The following is a 17,939-nucleotide window of genomic DNA, read 5'->3' as shown; positions in this document are numbered from 1 at the left end:
TGGGGCACGAACCCATGTCCCCTGCATCGGCAGGCAGACTCTCAACCACTGCGCCACCAGGGAAGCCTGGCTTTTTTTTTTTTTTAACATCTTTATTGGAGTATAATTGCTTTATAGTGGTGTGTTAGTTTCTGCTTTATAACAAAGTGAATCAGCTATACATATACATATATCCCCATATCTCCTCCCTCTTTCATCTCCCTCTCACCCTCCCTATCCCACCCCTTTAGGTGGTCACTGAGATCCACAATAGTTGAGTACTTGCCCAAGGTCAATTAATTACTGGAAGAAAAAAGATTAAAACCCTAATATGATGATATTTCCACATCCCTATGCTGCTTCAGACTTTATAATCAATTCAGTGTACTAGGTGTTAAATAACAAGTATTAATGTTTATACTAAAAGAGCACTATGAAAATTAAAATATACATACTGTCTTTGCACTAACTTATTTTTATTCCCTTTCTCTTGCGTCTTTTAATTGGGAAAAGTCCTAAAAGGATTAGAAATAAATTGAGAACATAGTAATTGTAGACAAAAGAAAGAACCAATTTGCCAATATACTATTTCTTTTTCAACCTATCTTTCAGAAGTGCTTGTTAGAACAAACTCTCTACGACTTCTTTCATTTGTTTTTGTGTTTGTTCCTTTTGGATTTAATGGCCTTTAGAGAGGGGAACTATGTGGCTGTACTCCTAAAATTGACTGATTTACTCTCTGAAATTAAACGGTATATATGTGTGTATTCTGTAATTATGAAGGCACTTACTAATGAACAGAAGTATAAATAGTTTTAACAAATGTCAGAAATGTGTTTAAAATACAACCAAATCAAATTTTGCAATGTCTTTAGCAATTTGTAAGCAAAATAAACTGAAGGTTTCCACGCCAACTCAAGAGGAAGACAAATGGAGATGTTTTGTACAAGAAAAGTTGGAGCAGAGTTTTTATTTAATGATAAGAAAATACCAAATACTCATTAGGGCATATTACAGGGAAGAACATTGCAGCTGTTTATAGTTCTTCGGATGCAAATTATCCAACTGCATGATGCAAATTAATGTGTGATATTTTAGTCACACCAGTGACAGTATAGTGATACATGTGTTAATAATAAAAATTTGAAGTTAAACCTACTTGAGTTCATATCCCATCTCTGGCAGTTACTAGCCATGGAACCTAGAGCAAGCTACCTACCTCTGTGTTGCCTCAACTGCAAAAAGAGCATATAACTCTGCCAGGCACACAGTAACTACTCAGTAAGTTTACCTCGTATAGTAATTTTTATGATCCTAAAATAATATTATTGACCTGTGTTATCATTATGGGGGAAAAGTGTAACTTTAAAATACCTCACTTCTTCCCCTTCAAAGTCTCTTAGTATCTTGTGTTGACTATAAGGAAACTGGAAGTTTTAAAGTAGTATTCTGAATATGAACTTCTTGATCTTTAATATATAATGATGTTAATCACACGGTGAATTTATCAGGCCTATTATTCAATATCTACTATTTGTAAGTTAAGTGAATACCCATATATTTCCAGAAAACAATCAATTACTGCACACAGAGGTTTTTGATATGATCATTTCAATCATCAGCTTATTTTAAACACCAATCTTTCTTAATTAAAAGGAACAACACCTAAATAGGAGGCAAAACCAGCCTCTGTATTTTTTATTGAGGTACAGTTGATTTACAATATTATATTAGCTTCAGGTATACAACATAGTGATTCAAAATTTTTATAGATTATACTCCACTTAGAGTTATTATACAATATTGGCTATATTCCCTGTGTTGTACAATGTATCTTTGTAGCTTATTTATTTTACACAAAGTAGTTTGTACCTCTAAATCTCCTATCCATGGCTTGCCCCTCCTCCTCCTCCTCTCTTCCTACTGGTAACCACTAGTTTGTTCTCTATATCTGTGAGTCTGTTCCTTTTTTGTTATATTCACATTTGTTTTATTTTTTGGATTCCACATATGATTGATAACCTACAGTATTTATCTTTCTCTGTCTGACTTATTTAACTAAGAATAATACCCTCCAGGTCCATCCATATTGTTGGAAATGGCAAAAAAATGTGCTTTTCATGGCTGGGTAGTATTCCATCTTCTTTATTCATTCATTCATTCATTCATTCATGTGTTGACAGGCACTTAGATTGCTTTTGTATCTTGGCTATTGTAAATAATGCTGCTATGAACATTGGGGTGCAGTGTCCTTTTGAATTAATGTTTTTATTTTCTTTGGATATATACCCAGGAGTGGAATTGCTGGCTTATATGATAGTTTTATTTTTAGATTTTTTGAGGACTCTCCACAGTGGCTGCACCAATTTACACTCCCACCAATAGTGTACCGGGCTCCCTTTCTCTACATCCTCTCCAGCATTTGTTATTTATGGTCATTTTGATGATAGCCATTCTGAGAGCTGTGAGGTGATACCTCATTATGGTAGCCTACGTATAATTTTAAAACTAGAATTTGTATACTAGCAAACTTATCAAGCTGGCCAATTCCTGAGGGTTTTTTCTTTCCTCTTGTAAAGTGGACTAATAGCGTGATTGCAATCTTACAACAAAGAGGTATTTTGAGGATTAATTAGAATGGAATGAAGTGTCTGCACCAATTTCAATACTGGCATGTGTATTTTTAAAGAATTAACATCATTTTAGTAATCTGCTTATATTTAGTCACTCAATAAACATGTTCCCAGTTGTATGTTGTGCAATTTTGTGTAGACGAAATCAGAAGATTTATGACGACAGTAACAAACAATTTATTTCTAACAGTGCAGTAATTGTACTAGTACTATTAATGTGAACACCCAATAAAATATTAAATAGCACCTTAAAACATGACAAATTTTAGGTCCAAGTACAAACTTAACAACCGTGACATAGATTTATCTATGCTCGTCTTCTTTGGGATGAATTTTTATTCAATATCTGATCAACTTCAAGCCAATTAAGAGAAAACTTGAAGACCAAATTAGGGCAGAATCTTCTCAGAGTTGAGAGCACCTCTCTATGTCTATTAAACATACAACAGTATTTTATAATGTATTATTTGTACAGGAAGGGAGTTGAACACAATTTCTCAGAAACAGGGATACATCAGTAGATTTATCTAAGTGGGAAAACCTCACCTCACCTCACCTCACCTCATTGCCTACTTCAGGATTTAGAGGGAGTAAATCTGCACAGCTGCTTGACTACCGAGTGTCCTGGTTAAATAGCTGAAGCAGGTGATGCAACTCTAGTAGTAAGAAAAGTTGTCTTATCTTAAAGAATGTGGCAGATAACTTTCATAATTTTGTCTTTAAAGACTAAGAAGAAGCTTCAATACCATTGTTTCTCTTACTATTTAGAAACTGCTGTGGGGAAGAAAATCCTCCATAATCATAAGGTCCCATGATCATTACTGAACAGCTCACTTAAGCATATTACAATGATGATCAAAGATTCAAATTACATTAAAAAGAGAAAAATATTCAGTTATCCAGAAAAACAATATTATTCCAATTAGCAGAACTTAAATTATGCCTTTAAAAACACTTTTCCTTTAAAGGAAATAGACATTTTTAGTAAGCAGAGCAATTAGACAAAGTCAGAAAATTGATAAAGGGCGAATGTTCTCATATTTTTTAATAGAAAAAAAAAGGTTTACCTTAGTGAGCTTAACATTGATAACTGGAAAGGTATTAAATCACTTTCCGTTTCCCAACCTTGCAATACTTTCTTACTACCAAGCACGTAGAAAAAATATTTCCCCTGAAAGTAATACATTCATCTTCTCTCTTTCATCCTGCTCATCCTTCAGGTCATTTTCTCCCAGAAAAGACCTCCACGCCCACCTCCACAAGTTGAGTTAGGCAACACCCGAATGTGCTCTAAACTTTCCCCCTCTGACTTGGAGTTCACTCTCCACCCCCAACTAATCTGTTAATTCTCTAAATACATGGACTATGGACTTTTAATTACGGTAGCCTTGATCTGGCATAGGCAAGGTATCAGTGACTGTTTGTCGAATTAACAAAGAATGAAAAAACTAATCACCAATCTTGTTTTGTGCGACGTCTTCATCATTCAAGCAAGCAAGGAAGGAAACTTTTCACTGCCTACGGTGAGCTCCCATGACAGCTGCCTCAATATGAACCCCACTAACCAGGCCTGTGGTCAGAAATACAGTTAGAGATATCATAAATCACCAAAAGACTACCTGAGGATCAGGCTACTGGCACTAAAACAAATTGAGAGTACGTTCACCAACTTTGTACTTCTCCCCAGCTCTCTCTTCCTATACACATGTCCTCTCCTCTCTTCAACCTTGCCCAAGATCAGTTTTATAAGTGCTGCTAGAAAGTAGGCAGATCTCTACATAAATATTATCAGCCCACTGCTTGTTTTCACCAGTATAGCTCATTTAATTTTTAAAAACTTTTCCCCTCTGTGTATCCTTTTAGTGCAGATATTCCTTAAGCCAATGTAAACTACGAATTTTTTTCTGCATATAGTTTTTCACATGTAGGGATTAGTTGACAGTCAGATGAAAATAAGAATGAGTGCTGAGGAAGACTACCGCTTTTCCAGGATTGGTCTTCACCATGCCCTGCCAATCACCCTTTCAGTGTCACCAGTGGTACCTGTGCCTACTTAGATTATTGACCTCTACAATAAAACCTTGCCACTCCTCCCTTAAAATTACCTAGAAAAACATTAAGTCAAAGAGGTTCTGGAGACCAACATTTTCTTAATAATAGAGAATTTTAAAAAGTGAAGTGCACTTCTGTTTTATTTTAGCAAGATTTTTCATTCTTGTCCACATTAAATTTTCATGATAATTTACTGATCTATTTCTTACCTATGGTTAATTTTAAATGTATAAAAAGTTAACAGAGAAATATGAGTGATTGTCAGTTTGTCTTCCCTTCTCCCACCCTTTGCATCGAGCTATCTACCATTGGGAGACAAAAGGGAGAGTAAGGCATGATACTTATCTTTCCAGAACTGACATTCTAGTGGCATTGCCAAATGCAAACAGAAAAAACCATAAGACAAGCAAATGTGTTGTATATGACTAGAAAAGCAGTTAGTCCTATTTAAAATCTCAAATAAGTGACTTTTTCAAAGGGTATGAAATTAATTTATTAAATTTGCAGTCCTCCCTTCTGTTTAGGTTAAATTTCAAATTTCTGAATAGTTTTTGGCCAGTAAATGAAACGTGTTCTTTATTGGTATAATTGAAATAACTTCAATTTTTACTCAAACTGCTTTTTTGAAAAGTAAAACAAAGTTTATTGATTTTAGGTATATAAGATACGAATTCTTCAATCATGTTGGAATGCTAAAACATTTTTAGATTACTGCATGGGAAATGTTTTTGTCAGTTTCTAGATTGCTCAAATGATAGCTATTGGGCATCATTTCAGATTAGGAGAAGGGTTCTTTAAAGCTTCTAAGAAGTCAGAAGGAGCTTCGGACTAGGCTTAAATCTCACTGCAAATCTCTGGATTTCAGTACAGCATTTATACCCAAAATACTACCCTAATAGTCCAAAATTATATGCAGGCTCCTGACTTTGGCACACATTTTTGGTTCAAGGTCACTCTTAAAACATTGGTTCAAGTCCATTTTTATAGCCTTTTTATTTGGACCAAAAACGGAGTGGAAGCTTGGTTTTTGTTCTTCACTACACCAAAGATAGATTCCCTAGGCAATAGCTCCCTAGTTTCCATTTAGAAATTTAAATGTTTTACCCAAATCAGGGATGAGAGTAGGGAGGGTAGTGGGAGTGGAGGGTATACTCTGCTGTCAGATAAGTTTGGGAAACCATATATAGTCTTCTCCTAGAGTTTTGCAATTCATACGAGTGTAGTATAGGCTTGGAGAATTTTCTGCTCTGAAAAAAACTTGTTCAGCTTTATTTAACCTAATATTTTCCAATGAGCCACAGAAACTGTGCTGCAGGAAACACCATTACTATCTCAAAGGACACTAGTGTTCTAAGAAACAAAGTTTGTAATTGCTGCTGTAAGAAAAATCTGAGGCAGGCTGAGGTGATTCTGAATCTGATCTCAAATCATTTTCTCAGCATTATCTACAACTACATGTGAAGTTCCAATAGGCAGATGAAATGGAAAATATTACAGTAGCTTTTAATGGAACGTGATAAATATGCTATTTAAGGATGTTGAAATATGCCTCCTTTCTCCTTTCTCATATTAATCAGAAAAATAAACTCAGTTTCAGAATAGTCTGGATAAATAAGCAAAGATTATTATAGCTAAAAGCACAAATTTTCAAACCTCCTATATGAGTAACATATGCAATAATCTATTATCATTTCAACCCCTCTGTACACTATTTTGTTTTTGTTTTTGTTTGTTTCCATCTCAGAAATCCTTCCTCTACGATATTGTCAATCCATTGCATTCAATTTCCTTTATTCCGTAAGGGCATCAAAAAGTTAGTGGAATATTGTATATCAACTACTTCAGTTTTTTAAAAAATTTAGTAGAGCTGTATTTTATGAGAATCTTTTGTATTTAAGTCCTCCCTAAACTTAAAATACAAAATTCATTAATTTTTATATAAGGTCCTTTTTTCCTTTCCTCTCTCACCTTTTTCTCTCCTGTTCACAGACAAAAGATATTTTCTTCCTTTTTATTCTTAGGACACTAGCCAATGGCCCTATCAAGTACTTGTGGCCACACCAGTAGAAGTGATTACATTCTTCTGCAGGAAAGTTGAATGGAACAACTGAAGAATCTCTAGAGACAATTCTCCCCAATATACATTAAACTTTTTTTCTCTGAGAAGGATGTTGTCTGCCTAAAAGGCAAGTTCTACTTGGACATGGATATTGGATAATTCTCCTCTCTCCTTCCCCACCCTAATCCCTTTGTCTTTATATATTACTACACAAACCCAACTAGCTGAATAACTTTAATGACGTTTTCTTTGTTAGTAAATTTGGTATGGCTTCTCTATCTAAGTCAGGTGCAGATATCATCTCAAATACAGATGCGAATCTTGGTCAAGGAACAGTCAAATGTTCAGTGATTCTTTAATGTGGTTTTCAGAACCATGTGAAAGGCAGACAATTTTATTTTCCAACCTATTTTGCTTGCAGAAAGATTGGATATGAACCAGGAGGACATTATGTTAAGTGAAATAGGCTAGATACAGAAAGGCAAATACTACATGATACAACTTACAGGAAGAATCTAAAATATTAGTTTTAAAGATGTTAAAATAAAATAAAAATTACTTTTCTCTTATGGAAGCAGAGTAGAATAATGGTTGCTAGGCTGGAGGGTGGGGGAAACAAGGAGATATTAGTCAAAGGGTACTAAGTTTCAGTTTTGCAAGGTGAATAAATCCAAGAGATATACTGTACAGTGTAGTGTCCATAGTTTGCAATATTGTATACTTAAATATTTTCTAAGATGATAGGCTTTATGTTAAGTACTTTTATCACAAATAATAATAATGATAATTAATAAAAAAGCACAGGAGGAAACTTTTGGAAGTGATGGATACGTTTATGGCATAGAATATAGTGATGTATTCTTATCTCTGAATTCATCAAGTTGTATACATTAAATAAGTACAGCTTTTTATATGTCAATCATACCTCAATAAATTTTTTAAAGAAAGATTGGATATGGTTTAGGAAAAGGAGGAATTCATATGGAAGCTCTTTTCATTTAATATTGATTTTTCTCAGTATTCCTTAGATAGACACAATTCCTGCCTCTTCTTCTATGTGCCATATGTGAAATTAAAACATAGAAAAATATTGTATTCCAGTAGTGATGAAAAAGAAGTTACTCTGCTACCATAAATTCTTTGATACAGACAAAGAAAGCTGGAATCGTTAGAAAAGAAAGAAAGCTTTGCCTTAATCCCCAATTTACAAAGGGAACAAACTGCTAGGTTCGTAGCCTTTCACTAATCTGGATAGACCCTCTAGGCTTAGGGTTTCTTCCCCGTTGGATTTTCTAGACTGGAGTTTGTCTCTTTAAATCACTGCTTTCGTGAGGTGGTCATAGGAGGTGAAACTCTAATTTGGGGGCATCTGGGTTCATAATCATAAGTGGCTCATTTAAGTGCCTTGTAAGCTGGCATTGATGCCTGTTCTCCAGGTTCCCTGCTGCAGCACCCCTTGAAAGTGTCAGAAGAGAATCAGACCTGCCTGTCATTTTGAAACTGTGGCACCAGACCTATTTTTTCTCAGCAATGAACTCATTCACGGAAGATGCCTTCTTAAATAGTAGCTGCAGAGCTGTCATCACGTGCATTTCCAAGCCAGTTCACCAAATGTTGGAGCCACTAAGATTTGTCAGAAAGGTCGAATGGACCCAGAAGAATTTCCTTGATGCATAATTCAGAGATTCATTCCTGATAAGCCCATTTCAAAATCCCCCAGGGTAGAGGTTAACTCAGGAGCCCTCTAAAGGTTCCAAAACATTCCCAGGACACCCGAGGGAATCCTGCTGAATTAGAAGCCTTGTCTCATTAAGTAGTGGTTTTCAGCCTTAGCTGCCCGTTAGACTCACTGGAGAGCTTTAAACAAACACTGATGCCTGGGTCCTTCCTGCCTTCGGAAGATTCTGATTAAACTGATCTGTGGTTTCCCCAGTAATCTAATGTGATCCCCTCAGGCTCAGCTTTGGAGCCAGCCATGTCAGAATTATCTGGGGAGCTTTTAAAATTCCTGATGCCCAGGCTGCACCCCAAATACATTTAATGAGAATCTTTGTGGGTGGAACCTGGTATCAGTATTTTTTAAAGTTTCGCAGCTGATTACAATATTTAGCCAAGGCTGAGAAATAGAAAAGTCTAGTAAAGGAACCCCTTCCATATATCTAAAAGCTGGCTTCTTGCATCCTCTTCAATTCACTTGGGTCTCTGAAAGCTCTAAAACTATAGGCTGAAGAGTTGTAATACAACTAAGTCACAAGGTTAAATACATGATCAGATGCTCTGGATTAATATAGAAATGAAAGCGATGGCCAGTTCAGATGACAATTAACAAAATAAATAAGAGATGCACCTGTGGCAATAAGTTGTTACTAGCACTTAATAAGTGCCAGGCACTGGTGTTAGCCTAAAAAAAGAGGAAGACCATAAAATGAAAAATTATTCTTAACATTAAAGTTTTCAAAGAATAGCTAATATTTCCAAATCTAGCTATTTCCAAATTACTAGTATTTCCAAATCTTCCATAATTTACAGCCTTCACGACTTAAAGGAGAGTAAGGTCACCAGTTCTACAGGATTCCATTTTGTCAGTAATTCTACGATTTTGGTTCAGTTCCATAGATATGTTCCTCTTTGTCTATTGTTTTTAGAGATGTGGTTGTCATGATTTTCTTATTTTTTATTTTGATGGTGTGAATTATTGTTCTTTTTTTGATAACTTGCTAAGAACTCTTTGGAGAATAAGCAAGTTTGCTGTCTTTGTATTTAGAGGTGATATGCGTATTTGTTAGCTACTAGGAGAGATTCTTGTTGAGCAGGAGCTTATCCAAAGAATTGTTGACAATTGAGTCACTGAAGATTTTGTGGTCAAATCAGATCCAACAGCAGTGTGTTTATTTGCTTTTTGCCAATTGCTAGGCCATATCCAGTCACAGTCTAACAATCCAAAAGACAATATTGCCAAATCATTGGCCAGTTTTCAGAATGGCTAACCCTTTTCTTGCTATGGAACTTACAATGCTTAATAATAACAAGTGAGGCATACTTTTTCTTGAATCAATGGCTTATGGCAATTAAGGATTTCCTCTGAAAAGGAATGGGAACCAAAAAACTTTTTAGTAATTGGATGCCGAAAGCAAGAAAATCATCCTGAGGGACTGAGTTTTCAGAGTCCACATCTGTCTCTCAGGGCAGTTGTTGGTTGCCCAGTGCACTGCTGCTGTCTCTCACTCACCACCTCGACTTCCAGCTTAAACAGCAGTGTTATTTGTATCAGGTGAGGAGTGATTGCCTCTGTCTGCTGATGGGTTGCCTGGTCCAATTATCTAAATTCACCCTCTGGCCTTAGTCCCCAAGGGGAAACTCTGGCAACAGCAGTGGAAGTATTGACCATCCATTGCCAGTCCTTTCATGATATTATTAATGTTCTCCTCTGCAGAGAATGTGGATATTTATTTCATTTTGAAGGGGCATTTTATGCTTTTATTATTCTTTTTACTAGTTCAGGTTAAGTTCTAGTTTCATCGCTTAGAAACCTACTAAAAGGCTAAATGTGGTGCCACCAGAGAACAAGTTGAGAGGAGAGGCTTTCTTGCCTCCGGGGTAAGAATAGCGTGCGATCTCAGGACCCGTTCTCCAGTGATAGCTTTTCTCCCCTCCAGAGTCAGAAATGCAGTTCAGCATCTCTTGGCCTCTTATGAATTCCTACTTTTACATAGTCAGGTCTTGCTTATATGGCTACTAATACAAGTCTTGTTTCTGTTGGGTTACTTGGTGCATTTTTTCTGACATTGACTCAGTCTTATCTAGATTTAAAATATTTCACAAGACAACACTATACTTAAGACTGAAGTGAGACCCTTACAACCCAGGGTAGCTCAAGTAATTTTTTAATTCCCTAAAGATGTGAGACATGAGCCGTCATATCCACCTCCTTATCACTCCTGTTCTCTTCCTCTAGGCCCTCCATTCGCCTGCCCCAGCCCAACACCTTCTGGAAGGAGAATTATACACCCAGGTTTTTCACCTCACCTACCTACTCCAGTCCATTATCTTAGCAATATCTTATAAGCCACATTCCTATGAGGGAGCAGTGCTTCTGCTGGTAAAGTAAGCAGTCCTTCAAGGTCCATTAACATCTTCAGGTCACTTTCCTTTTCATTCAAAGTAAAGCCATGAGAATGGACTGGGGGCTTTCGTATGGTAACCCAGAGAAAAACTGTTTCAGGTAGCTGGCATCTAACTTTTCATGCAGATTTTATCATCTAAGATATTTAAATCTATACCATCTTAAAAGGCCTCCAAAGAAGGATGTTTAACAACCAGTGAATGAATTTAAGGCATCAGAACACCGAAAATGAAATTCAAAGTTTAATTTTAACCTTTACCACTTTCTGACCTCTGCTGAGTTTCAGTATAGTAGACAATCCAATTACCTTTCACTGTCTCATCTTAATGAAAATAGGAAGGAAACATCTTTTGTTCATTTGTTCATTAATTCAATTAAGGATTGAGGAATGTAAACAATCTACAAGTTTTATAATTTCAATATTTTTGTTTTCTTTGACTTTTTAAAATTCTGTTGAGCACTTTCTTTGTACCTAGATTTCTTTGTACCTGGATACAGTAGCTTCAGCGTCACATGTGACAATTTGCATGTTTTATGTATGAGGCATTCAATTTTAAAATTGAATAATAGGAAATGACTATCAGAATTCTGTTCTATGTTATACTCCATATATTTTTCAATGGAGTGCCTTAGGATTTCCTATAGACAACAGTGATTAGCCCCTCTTTATGGAGAAGCCTGACAGGCTTCTTCAATAGGATAGCAGCACAACTTGACAACAATTTTGGAGTTACTGAAATGATCCCTATCTAAGTTTCCCTTTCCAGGAGAATTTATCATATCAAGAAAGTATATAGACTAGGTATACAGTCTATGGAAAAGCTTATAGAAGTGAAGATTATTTATATATTTTATATCATGTCTTTTAGTATATCGGTATTGTGACATTCTAATTTATAATGATATAAAATGACTTTCCTTCCTTCCTTCCTTCCTTCCTTCTCTCCTTCCTTCTTTCCTTCCTCCCTTTTTCTTCCTTTCTTTTTTTACTGTAGAATTAGAGTTAGAATAGAAATTGTCTACCAAATTGGCTTTATGGTTACTCAAGGTCAGTGCTAAATTGTGTTTCAGACTATAAAAAACTTCAGCATTTTGTGTATGCTTTAAAATACCTGAGTTTCATGGTTTCAAGAAATTTTAATATAAAATAAAACGTATATATCTGAATGCATTCCAATCGTAGATATTCTAATTGATCCCAAATAATTATGAATATTATTCACTTTCACTGGATTTTACATCTAATTTTTCATTACTTGGTAAAAGCATTCAAAAGGAATTAGCATATGGAAGAATTCTATAGTGTTTAGGTTCAGTAACCTTATTATTACAATTTGAAATTAGTTCTGACAGCTCAACTTATCTTTGAGATGACATTCACTTTCATCTCATTCAATGTTTACGGTAATTATATGAGTACTTAGATTGTTCACATTTATGTTATATATTCTGAGGTTTAGGATAAAATAGACTGTAAGAACTAGAAGGTATATTGGAGATCATCTGTAGATAAAAAAAATGAGAATTGGAAAAAGTAAGAAATTGTTCCAAAGTCATTCATAGGCGGGGATTGGACCTATCTGTCATAATTTCCACCTGGGCTCTGTTTTCTCCACCAAGTTCTGTTATCCATTATAAATCTCAATAACTTTTAAATAAATTTATTTATTGAGGTCAGCCAAATTCTGTTGCTCACAGAGAAGTAGCTCTCCACAAAACTTTCCTCCAAGTAGTTATTTCCTTACCTAAACTTCAGTATAATCAGAACAATATTCTAGAACTAGCACATTAACATTATTAATGGAGGTCATAATAAAACCATACTGTTAGCAATCCATTTAAATGGCCTTAACATTCTATATCAATTACAGTCTAAAAAGTGGATTCTCTCATTTTCATATTGGAAACGTAATTCCCCATATTCCCATACTGGTTCATTGGTTTGGAAGCCTAAAAGCCATTTATTAAACAAGCAGCAAAAGTTTTAAATATTCACTATAATCCTAGCACTGTGCTAGGCAAATGTTTACACCATCACCCCATGCATTCTTTTTCAATTGACTTTAACATACATAATATTATAAAATGATATGATAATGACATTGTTCAAGTACTAGTTATACAAACAAAATTTCCTTCCACTCAGGGATTTTAAATTCTTAATGTATATGTTCAGGTATATATTGATATTTTACCCCATAAAACTTAATACTTTTGAAATTGGTTATTAATCATAACTGCTAAATGATAAATCCAACCCTGACATATCAACATGAAAAGAATAACTGATTCTTGAGGAAAATGTAATTATTTACATTTAAATCATGGAATTAACATCTCTTCCAACTCACTTTTATTTCCTCCTTCACATTCACATTTCTCTTAAGGTACCATGGAACTATTATGGCACAGAATATTTAGATAAAGAAAGTGTTAGAAGGAACCTATTTTTGTGCCTAGGTAAATGATTAAGCAATCAAATACAAGCTCTTTATGTTATGAACAGATGAGGATACTACAGATTCCCTTCTGTTTTAAAACTATACACAATTGCACAAGTCACTGAATGCATGTTTTCAGTATTTCACACCATGGAAATATTTTTTCAAGGGAAATCAAATTATTTTTAAAAATTATCTGTTCCTCAAACTAATGGTAAGTCATTTTTGGTGAGCATTTACTGAGTACTCTATTAGAGTTCCTAATGACTTTTGCTAGAAGACAATAAATCACATTTCAGTATGAATAATAGCATTTACATTTTGCTTAACATATGAGCATTTTGAGCTTAGGACATGGAGAATATATTTTCAAATCGGCTTGAGTGATCAGCTCCAACTATAGTATTAGTAGATTTGCCCTACTCCAGGAGATAGTTTTAGGAACATAGTTTAACTATCCCGATTTAGAGCCAATAGAAAGTTATATTTAATTTTTTTTTCAAAAAAAAAGGAAACGGAGAAAACATGTCACTTGAAAATTGATCCTTTCACAGATTAAGGTTCATAAGCTGTGCTGTAAATAAAAAACATTACTTACTGTAATTATTCTTCATCTCTTGGGTCCCTTTGACTTTGCCTCGTTTATCAATCCTCAGATACCACTGTGTTCGACAGAAGAGTCTTCTCACTCTTATATCCCCTCCTTCCATGTAATCATAACTTCTTGTATGTCGCTCAGGGCTGGAACAGTTCACATTTGTAGCCATTTGCTCTGGAGTCATGTCATTGCAAGCTAAAGATATAGTGCCCACTAGACAGATAATGTGGAAGCATGATCTGTAGAGCAAACTTGGCAGGATCCATGTCAGTATCCATTTGTGCATTATAGTATAGTGCCCCGGGTGTTCATGAATAACATAATGAAAATTAAATCTTGAGTTGGTTGTTGTTCCTAGGTCATTGACCTCGTCCTATCTGTGAACTGTAGATTGATTTAAGAAAGAGTAGTTGCACTCTCCAAGTTGTTAGCCTTATCCTTTTAGTTCCTGATAACAATATAGAATTCCTCCTTAAATAACTCTCTGTCAGTATATCCTTATAAAAACAGGTTGTAATAAGCTCAGTTGCTGCGTTGCTGTTTGCTACTTGACTTCTGTTTGCAATGAGAGATTAAGAATGGGGAGGGAGGAGAGAGAGGAAGATGAAAAATTATATGTATAAATTTCAGTGTGTAAATACTATTATAACATACTGTGTAATTCATACTGTGAAGGTACATTTAAAACAGCTTTCACAGAGGATGTCAATGTCTTTACCACTCTGTATGTAGATTTACAAAAGTTATGCATTAGTAGAGACAAATCAGAATATGATTGTACCATTCATTCCAGTTCGTACTTGGTAAGAAATATCCTGCAATTAGAGCTGTTGATTTAAATTAAGTTCTAAAATTACTATTAACAAAATATAAATGCTTTTCCCTAGGTTTCTTTATTATATTCTTTTACGTCTGTGGTTTGTCAGTTATTTTCTCCTGAGCTGCCCACATTTCTCAAGTTAAATGTCAGGATTGCTCTGGAGAATTTCAACCTTATCTTTATGTAAGTTCTACAGCAGAATTACTATAGATAATCTCACAGCTCAAAAATCTGGTAACTTTACTTTTCCCCTCAGTACTAAAACCAGAAAAAGAGATAAACTACTAACAAATATTCAGCATTATTTTTAAAGACAAATAACAGTCACTTACTTGTTCTGTTGATAACAGCTGGATACACAAGAATTCCATGTCTGTTGTCTGCCCTGTGCAACTTGAGCCTCTCTACTGTAGCTACAAACTATTTCTCAGCTGAGAAATTCTCCAGCAGAATCATAATTGTTTCCATAAATCAACAGGCAAGAGGATTTTCTCTGTGTATGTGAGCGCGTGTGAGCTTGTGTGTGTGTGTGTGGAGCCTTTTATTCAGGGCTTTTCGATAAATACCTTTGCTGACCTCATTGGAAGCAATTAAAACTTAACCAGTGAGCTGTTAGTTGAATACAACAGCGAGAATAAAGGAGGCTTGTATAGTACTCATTCAATGGTCATGAGAGGGAGCTATGAACATGGTTTATGCTCAGACCTACAACTGGGTACCTACTTTGTAGAAACAAATCTCTGACTCTGAAGCAGTTAGAAAGGGAAAGGGAATTTTTTTAGTTTGTCTTATAACATAGACGTTGTATATAAGTTGAAAATATTCCTTGGAACATGTATGTAAAAGGGATTTTTTAAACTTAAAATCTTTTACATAGCTTTATGATGCATGCATTTCTACTATTACTCCTTTGTGTTCAGAATGTTAGAATGAAACTACTAATGTGTATTAATTCACATCTTACTGTCTTCAGGAACTATATAGCTGAGTTAAGGGTATATCTCTTCATACAGAGATATTTCTGCATTGCATATGAGTATAATTTTATATCTTATGTTACTAGACTGAAAGTAAGAATAACAACATTCTTATTTGAGTTGGACCACTAATTACCAGTATGGCCTGGGCAAGTCACCTGACGTTTCTGAATCTCAGCTGCTACATTTGTAAAATTAGTCTAGATGATTCTATTGTGCCTTGTAGTTTCAAAATTCTGTGACTTGTTACTTACACTAACTACTAAGATAAGGACGAGGATACATACTTTTAAAATTATTATTCTTAAAAATTAAAAAAAATTATATGGTTTTATATTGGTTATCAATGTTTGACTCTTGCCCTTAATAAGAACATTAATGCAATAAATAAATGTTAATTTAGGGATGGAATTTTAAGAGGTATAGCTTATGTAAATAAGAGAATGCTACTTTGCTTTCCAACATGAGTTATTCTCCCCTTTATTTCCTGTTCTAACGTGTATATAGTAGCGTTCTAGTGTTTTATTAGATATTTGCTGCAAAATAATTGGATTGTTAATCTAAAACAATAATTAGGAATACATATTAAAATTCTCTTTCCCATATTAATACCCCCAACACACACATACACACACACACACACACACACACACACACAAAAACACACACAAACACTGCACTTGAAATGCACGACTTTACCACCAGGTGGTGCATGTAGACCAAATAGGAAAACAAAATTAAGTACGTTCAGTTGTATTGTAATTTATGTGATTTCCCTTTGTGTCTATGCTTTTGGAGAACAGAATCAATAGCACAGCATAGTTTAAACATATTCAGTTATTCTTTAGGCACCAAATATGACATTTCTAAGTTTATTAGAGCAGAAGAGGATAGCCCTTCCTTAATTGCCTTTGTTGAAAGCTAGATAGCTACAAAATATTCCATCATGTATTTCTCTAAAAAGGGGGGAAAGAAAGAAAAGAAAAAAAAAGAAAGTATGATGCTACTGTGATCTGAATCATACCTCCATTAGTTTTGTAGGCAACAATACTGAGCAGGGTCAGAACTCCTGGGACTTGGATATTTCTTCTAAAGAAATGAAAATTATTAACAGTTAGTTCACATGTAAAGATATTCAAGAGCTCCTAAATTCATGTGTTCCAAATTGACCCTACAGATTTTATACTAAGAAATCAATAGAACAGAGGTCAAAAATTGCTAATTAAATATTCAAGACTTAAATTTAAAAATGGATTGTCTTAAAAGGACTGAGAAAATATTTGAAGAGAATATAGTTGAAGACTTTCCTAACATGGGAGAGGAAATAGTAAATCAAGTCCAGGAAGCACTGAGAGTCCCATTCAGGATAAATCCAAGGAGAAACAAACCAAGACACATATTAATCAAACTATCAAAAATTAAATACAAAGAAAAAATATTAAAAGCATCAAGGGAAAAATAACATGCAAGGGAACCCCCATAAGGTTAACAGCTGATCTTACAGCAGAAACTCTGCAAGCCAGAAGGGACTGGCAGGACATATTTAAAGTGATGAAAGGGAAAAACCTACAACCAAGATTACTCTACCCAGCAAGGATCTCATTCAGATTCAAGGGAGAAATTAAAACCTGTACAGAAAAGCAAAAGCTAAGAGAATTCAGCATCACCAAACCAGCTCTACAACAAATGCTGAAGGAACTTCTCTAGGCAGGAAACACACGAGAAAGAAAAGACCTACAATGACAAACCCCAAACAATTAAGAAAATGGTATTAGGAACATACATAGTGATAACTACCTTAAATGTAAATAGATTAAATGCTGCAACCAAAAGTCATAGACTGGCTGAATGGATACAAAAACAAGACCCATATATATGCTGTCTACAAGAGACCCACTTCAGACCTAGACACACATACAGACTGAAAGTGAGGGATGGAAAAAGATATTCCATGCAAATGGAAATCAAACGAAAGCTGGAGTAGCAATTCTCATATCAGACAAAATAGACTTTAAAACAAATACTATTATAAGAGACAGAGAAGGACACAACATAATGATCAAGGGATCAATCCAAAATAAGATATAACAATTGTAAACATTTTTGCAGCCAACATAGGAGCATCTCAATACATAAGGCAAATGCTAACAGCCATAAACGTGGAAATCGACAGTAACACATTCATAGTAGGGGACTTTAACACCGCACTTGCACCAATGCACAGGTCATCCAAAATGAAAATAAATAAGGAAACACA

The 17,939-nt window shown here is 34.9% G+C and overlaps 2 protein-coding genes across 2 annotated transcripts in view; one reads left to right on the top strand and one right to left on the bottom strand.

Moving 5' to 3' along the window:
- Positions 1–14,278, bottom strand: part of FGF7 (fibroblast growth factor 7) — a 62,100-nt gene extending 47,822 nt beyond the window's left edge. Inside the window, exon 1 of the mRNA XM_024748818.1 lies at positions 13,886–14,278. Coding sequence (XP_024604586.1) covers positions 13,886–14,171 — 286 coding nt within the window. The 5' untranslated portion in view covers positions 14,172–14,278. The remainder of the gene's footprint in view (positions 1–13,885) is intronic.
- FAM227B (family with sequence similarity 227 member B) overlaps positions 1–17,939 on the top strand; it is a 246,445-nt gene that overhangs the window by 127,043 nt on the left and 101,463 nt on the right. The window lies entirely within an intron of this gene.

The sequence above is a fragment of the Neophocaena asiaeorientalis genome, unplaced genomic scaffold (genome assembly GCF_003031525.2).
Source record: "Neophocaena asiaeorientalis asiaeorientalis breed wild unplaced genomic scaffold, Neophocaena_asiaeorientalis_V1.1 scaffold298, whole genome shotgun sequence".
NCBI classification, from domain to species: domain Eukaryota; kingdom Metazoa; phylum Chordata; class Mammalia; order Artiodactyla; family Phocoenidae; genus Neophocaena; species Neophocaena asiaeorientalis.
This window is presented reverse-complemented; position numbering and strand designations above follow the sequence as displayed.